Genomic DNA, 6,480 nt, shown 5'->3' with positions numbered 1-6,480 from the left:
AGATCCAATCCCAGCCAGCACCACAACGCGTGTACAAAGTTATCTTTATTGAGTGCCAACCAGGAACCCCCCAGGCTGGAGGGCTGCTTCCAGATCCCAAAATGTCCTTTCCCCTTCTGCTGCCTTTGCTCCCAGCAGGCTTCAAGGGTTGTGCTGGGCTGGCAGCACACTGGCAGCTCTGCCCTTGCACCCTCCTCTGCTCACACCTAGGCACTGCTGCTGGTGGCTGTGATGCTGACAGGCTGGTAGCCCGGCTTGTCATCCTGCTTGCGGTAATACATCCGTGCCACCACCACCAGGATGAAGGTCTGCGGGATTAATAGCTGCATGTTCATCTCTGAAAACAGGAAACAGAGATTATTTGAAGGTATTTTCACCAACCATGTCTGCTCCCTGCTGTGTGCTGGAGATGCTTAGCCAGGAGCCAGCACCCCTCGCCCCGAGCTCCCAACTCACGCTGTGACCTGGCCTTGGAGGAGAGGGGTGGCGAGCAGGCAATGTTACCGTTGTTGGCCAGGATGCTGAAGATGGCAGGCTGCAGTGCTGTCAGCACGAGGAGAACCTGAAACCAACAGCACCGCCCGTCACAGGGACCCACAAGCAGCCACTGCTCTCAGCAACTAAGCCTGACTCTTCCCGTTGTCACACTGCCTCTCTCTGGCAGAGAAGAGCTCTCCTCGTGCTTCAGGTGCTCCGTAAGCTGCTGGCTTACCTGGAAGCAGGTGAACTTGGCCTGCATGTTCTGCTCCTTCAGATGCAGTCGTGCCTGTCGGAAGAGGATACCCAGTGCCCACAGCCCAAAGAGGGTGGAGGCTCCGACGACGGTGTTGATCCAGAGTGCCACGCTCTCCGCCGAGATCTGTGGGAACAGCAGCTGGCAGGGCTGCCCTGTCACACATGCCCCTCCCTGTCCTCCACCGTGGCACTCACATCAGCAGGGTTGTAGTTCCCATCAGTGTACAGGACCAGTCCCAGGAAGATAGAAGCTGTTTTCAGGAGGACGTACTGGAAGGTCCCCAGTATAAGCAGCCGAAGCTTTTTCCTAGCGTGGGGAGAAGTTGATTGCATCTCCCTGCCTGGGACTTGTCTCATCCCAGCAGCCCTGCCCCATCCCTTCCTCACCTGCTCATGGTGATGCGGGGCAGGCAAGGGCAGCAGCAGCAGCAGGGCCCGGTGCTCACCACCATGGGCACGTCCTTCAGGGTGCTGAGCACGGCCTCCTTCCCCCCAAAGCCCTCCACCATAACCATCATCATGACATAGAAACAGGTGGCAAAGTACCTGGGAAGGAGGAAAAGGAGGAAGAGGAGGAAGGTGCAGAAGCAGCCAGGCCCCACTGTCCCAGCTCAGGCCATACTCACATCGTGGTGGCCATTTCCACCACCATCATGGAGCGTGGGATCCACAGCCCGAAGCAGCTGAACACAGTCACGACCTGGAGGAGACATGTGCTGTGCACAGTGCTGTCCCCCATCCCCACGGGGGTTCAGACCCCCGGTGCCGCCCCCAGGCTCAGCTCACCGTAGGGGCTGAGCTGCTCCAGCAAAGGGTCTTCATCTTGATGGGGCAGCTGGTCTTGCGGTAGATATAGAGGGCTTCTTCCACGTAGATGATGACTGACACCAGCGTCAGGATGGTGGCCAGGCCCGTGATGCAGAGTTGGATCATATCCAGCTCTGCCAGAGAGGGGCAAGAACTTGGTTCTGTTGAGTCCTGTCCTGTTCCCCCCTGTCTGGGGTGGGGGGAATGAGACCCAAGCAGCGGCCTTCTGCCACCTCCATCTGTCCCTCATCCCCCTCCTGCTCCCACAGGGGACAAGAGGGGAGTCCCGCCAGGCTGCCCACTCCCCCTACTTACGCTGCAGCAGCTGCCAGGAGGTGGGTGGCAGGGAGAAGCACGCGGCCGGCACGCTGAAGTTCCGCATCAGCATCTCCACCAGCGGCCGAGGGAACCTGCAGTGAAGGGGAGTGCTGCTGAGAGCAAGCAGGGACATGGAGACACCCAGCCCCTCGTATCACCTCTTCCTCTACGTAACCCAACTCCCACTGCAAAAAGGGGTACAAAGCAACCCAGCAGCATGGGGATCCCAGGCACCCACCTGGGGTCATCTGCCAGCTCTATGGTGGGGTCCATTCTGTCCAGCTCTGTCCCAGCAGCTGCGGGGCTGCTCGGCACTGCGTTGGTTTACTTGTGCTGTCCCCACGCAGGGTCAGAGTCCCGAGGGCAGGGACCGCAGGGAGGCTTTGGTGTCTCATTCAAGTTTAACCAGCTCTGGGCGCTCATTGGTGAGGCCTTGGTTCTGGCCCAGCCCCACAAAGTGCCTTGGCCACACGGTTATCGACCTGGGAGGAGTGTCTGTGACATGTGCCATGGTGCCTGCGTGTCCCCAGAGCTTGGTATGCAGGGCTCTGCCTGCCCACCCTCTGGGCACCCCACAGATGGGCTTGGGTGGTCATCCCATGGTGCCTGGGCGCCCTGGTCCCCATGTGCCCCCCTGTTGGGGCACAGAAGGAGTGGGGCAAGATTTGGTGTCATTGCCTGCCACCCTGGTGCCGCTCTGACCACTAGGCCACGGGAAGCCTGGCAGATGGCGGAGTGTCTGTCTGTCCTTCCTGGCACTCTTGTGGCTTTGCAGGCGCATGGCAGCAGGTGAGAAGTTTGCAAGGACTCAGCTCCCAGCAGTTAACTGAGCACCATGATGCCAGAGGGCAGGGCTGGTACCACTCAGCACTGCTGCTCAGCATCAGCCCCAGACACAAAGCTGTGGCCTGGGGAGGGGGCACTCTGAGCTGGGAATTGGGATTCAGTGTGTCCCTGCCCTGAATGGACTCCTGGGAAGTGGGCATGCTCACGCTCCTGGTGCCCTCCCAGCACCCCAAGGAAAATGAGCTCTGGTATGCAGTGGGCTCCTGCAAAGTTCAGAGTGGCACTCGCACCCTAAAAGACTCCCCAGCACTTGGAACAGGAAGCTGCAGTTGCCATGGGGTGTAGCAGGGATGCAGTAGTTACCATAGCAGTGGAACACAGATTGTTGTGCCACAGCTGCCAGGGAAGGGGATCCAGTCCAGCCTGTGAGGCCCTGCAGCTGCCCTGCTCGCCATGGAGCTCTTTGATTCCTTTCCTTTCAGCATCCTCCTGGTCCTGCACCTGCTGGTCTCATACCCGTAAGCCACTCCACTGTAGCATCCATGGGGTGGCAGAGCTGCCCTTTCACATTAGCATCTCAGGGATGCTGGAGTCGAGCACCAGCTCACCCTGCTCTGTGACCACAGCTCTGTGCCCTGTTCCATCCCACAGGTACAGCTGGCTGGCCCTGCACAGCTTGCCACTGGGTCCCTTCTTCACCACCATCCTCCTCATCCAGGCTGCCACCAGTCTGCTGGCATTCAGCTTCTCCAGCCTGGAGTTCCTCCGGACAGGTGGGCCACAAGGATACAGGGGGACGGGGCAGCAGGGGATGGCTCCAGGTCTGGAAGGAGTGGGGTCCCTGTTGTGTCACCTGCAGGAAGGACCCAGAGGGATGTGCTGGAGCAGAGCAGCACAGTGAGGCGGCAGCGCTGCCACCATTCCTGCTGCCATCAAATCCTCTGCCTTTGCTGCGATAGCTGCAAGAAGGTAAAGGACAAAGTGCTGCACACCTCCAGTACATTGCAGCCCCACTGATTGTATCCCACACCCCTCTCCCTACACCCTGCACCCTTTATATGCATACCCAAGTGTGCATGCTGTGCAGAGGGGGCAGTGAGACCCTGGGTGCCCCTGGTCCCAGTGGAGTGCCCCACTGCCAGCACCCCTCTGTCACAGCCCTTCTGCCAGCATTGCCAGGCACCGAGGCAGAACATCAGGTCCCAGCATTGCCCACGGCATCGTTCCACCATCTCCTATTACCGCTGCATCCACCTCCTGTTGACGGTCGCTACATCCCAATCCGTGGCAGTGCAGCTGTCCTGCATCCTCCTCCCGCTGCTCTGCCCCCTGCAGCCCATCACCCTGCAGAAGATCGACGTGTATCCTTGGTGCCAGGAGGCAGAGCCCTGCCCTGACATGCACACGTGTCGTGTACCCTGCGGTGCCGTGTGGGCTGTGCATGCTGGAGCCTGTTCCCTTTGCTGCTCATATCCCTGGTGCACGATGTGCTCGTGGCTGTTTGTCCCTGACTCACTTTACAGAATCACGGTCACCCTCTTCACCATCCTCTATCTGAACCCCATCGTGCTCTGGGCCCTCTGGGGCACCCGAGCGCAGCGCACACCGAGGCAGCGGATACGGCCACAGGGCACCAGAGCAGTGGATGGCACCATGACACATCGATGCTCCACACAGCTCAATCCCACTGTGCAGGCACTTGAGCGCAAGGAGGTACCCACACCACCCATATCATCCCTCTCCATCCCCTCTCAGTGACACCACCTGCACTGAGTCCCCAGCTATCCCCATCCCGAGGGTCACACCGTGCCACTCTGCACTCCCAGGCTTACACCTGCCTATGCTGTGCCCTATGGAAGTCGAGGTGAGTGTGGTGCCCAGTGTGATGCCCCAACCTGCCAGGCATTGTGGGGACTGTCCCCGTCCCACCCTGCCTGGCTGCTTCTGACCAACACCATCAGTGCTGAGACCATCGCTACCAACTCCTCCATGAGCTCACCACCATCCAACAACTGCTCGGTGCTGGCAATGTGGACATCACCCCATCTGGATGCAGCAATGTCCCAGGAACAGGAGAGCCAGCAGGTAGGGCAGTTACATCCCACAGCCAGCACCAGCTGTGCCAGCAGGACGCAGCGTGCCTGCAATGCCATGTTGACATCTGGCCCTGCCATGGAGATGGTTGTGGAGACTGCAGTGCAGTGGGATGAACGGGATGGGGCAGCTGGGGGCTTCTCCTCTTGTTTTCTGCCCCCATCCCCGCACAGTGGCCCCAGGGTCACTCACCCCTTCTCCCCACAGCCACCCCTGTCCTCACAGGCTGCTGCCTCAGGTAAAGGCCAGGAGGATGAGCAGGAGCTGAAGGCAGGTGAGCATCCATCCCTTGGTGCAGGCAGGATCCCCCTGCCTGCCAAAAAACCCTTCTGCACAGAAGGAAAAGGGAGCTCCCAGACACAGCCATTCACCCACCGGTCTCCCCAGTACCTGAAAGCTCAGGAAATCTCAGTCCCATGAGTGCAGTGCTCTGAGGGGCCACCAGCAGTGCTGGCAGGGTTCTGTCTGGTGGGTTAGCATTTTTCCTTAAACAAAACCATTTGGCCCTTGAAAACCTGCCCAAACAAGCTCACCAGAGCCCTCTTGCCATGCCAGCGTTGCCCACGCAGCTGTTGGGTCAGCGTTCCCAATACTTGGAAAAGCTCTGGAAATGGAAATATTTGCCTGGGGTGGTTTTCCACCCACCTCTGGCTCCCTGGGTTGTGGTTGGAGCAGGCCCTGACTCCCAGGACCTTCATCTCCATGCTTTTCTCTCCCTCCCAGAGCCCAGTGCCATGCCAGGTAACCAGGACACCAAGGAGTGACAACCATCACCGACACTGAGGGCAGCTGGCACGCATGGGAAGGCAGCTCATTCACCCAGTGTTCATGCTGTGGTCCATTTGGATAAACAGGCAATAAACACTTCCCTCCATGCACTTTTCTGCCTGGGACTGTGAGCTGCAGAGTCCATGTGGCTGGGGATGGTGACACCTGCACAGCACCACTGCCCCCACCCCATGGCTTTGGGTTCAGGGCAGTGTCCCCACTCAGCCCCGCCACCATCCCGGCAGCACCCCACGAAGCACTGGAAGCAAGAGGATGGACAAAGCTCAATATAAACAAATAAAGTGCGGCAACTGCAGCACTGAGAAAGGGACAGGAAAAGCTTTCCCAGGGTGCTGGGAGGAAACCACCGGAAGAGGAAGGCTGGAGCAGGACGGGGGCAGGATCCTGCAGCACAGAAACGCTGCACCGTCTGCCTTGCAGTGCAACACCCGAACACCTGCAAAGGTGGTGAGTGCGTGCTGCTGTGGGGTTGAAGGATGCAAGAGGTCCTGAGCCCTAAAGAGTCACCGTGCAACGGTCACAGCATCAATGTGCAATAGTCAGGGTGCCCCTATACCCGGCCTCAGTGCAGAGGGGTGGGGGCCACAGGGCCTGAGCCACACCACTGATACTGCCCTTGGAGCCCTGCCCACGGGTGGCCACAGATAAAGGTGGTCTGCAGCTCCCTGATTGCCCCTGGAAGGCAGCAGGCAGGGTGGGAGGAGACATCCCCAGGAGATAGGCCTGGAGGGAGCAAGAGGTGGGGACCCCTGGCAGAGCTGCAGACCCCCACTGCACTTCACTGCTTTGCAGTGGGGAGCACACCCTGTGCACACAAAACCCAAAGCCCTGCAAACCCACAGGGCTCCCGTGCCTCAGTTTCCCCACTTGTAAAATGAGGAGCGATTCCTGTGGCAGGAGGGCAGAGGCAGCTCATTTGCTTCAATGCCTGGGGACAGCCTGTGCCAAGCA

The 6,480-nt window shown here is 59.5% G+C and overlaps 1 protein-coding gene across 1 annotated transcript; it reads right to left on the bottom strand.

The window, feature by feature from the left end:
* Nucleotides 1–9: 9 nt before the first annotated feature.
* On the bottom strand, nt 10–2,236 carry SLC51A (solute carrier family 51 subunit alpha). Its single transcript, XM_048954642.1, has 9 exons — nt 2,099–2,236; nt 1,858–1,952; nt 1,522–1,676; nt 1,362–1,435; nt 1,123–1,281; nt 931–1,042; nt 713–859; nt 457–562; nt 10–337 (listed from the first exon to the last, which is right to left on the bottom strand). The coding sequence occupies exons 1-9, from the start codon at nt 2,131–2,133 to the stop codon at nt 207–209; spliced, it is 1,014 nt and encodes a 337-aa protein (XP_048810599.1). The 5' UTR covers nt 2,134–2,236; the 3' UTR covers nt 10–206.
* Between the last annotated feature and the right edge of the window lie 4,244 nt (nt 2,237–6,480).

Source organism: Lagopus muta, chromosome 9, assembly GCF_023343835.1.
Source record: "Lagopus muta isolate bLagMut1 chromosome 9, bLagMut1 primary, whole genome shotgun sequence".
NCBI classification, from domain to species: domain Eukaryota; kingdom Metazoa; phylum Chordata; class Aves; order Galliformes; family Phasianidae; genus Lagopus; species Lagopus muta.
This window is presented reverse-complemented; position numbering and strand designations above follow the sequence as displayed.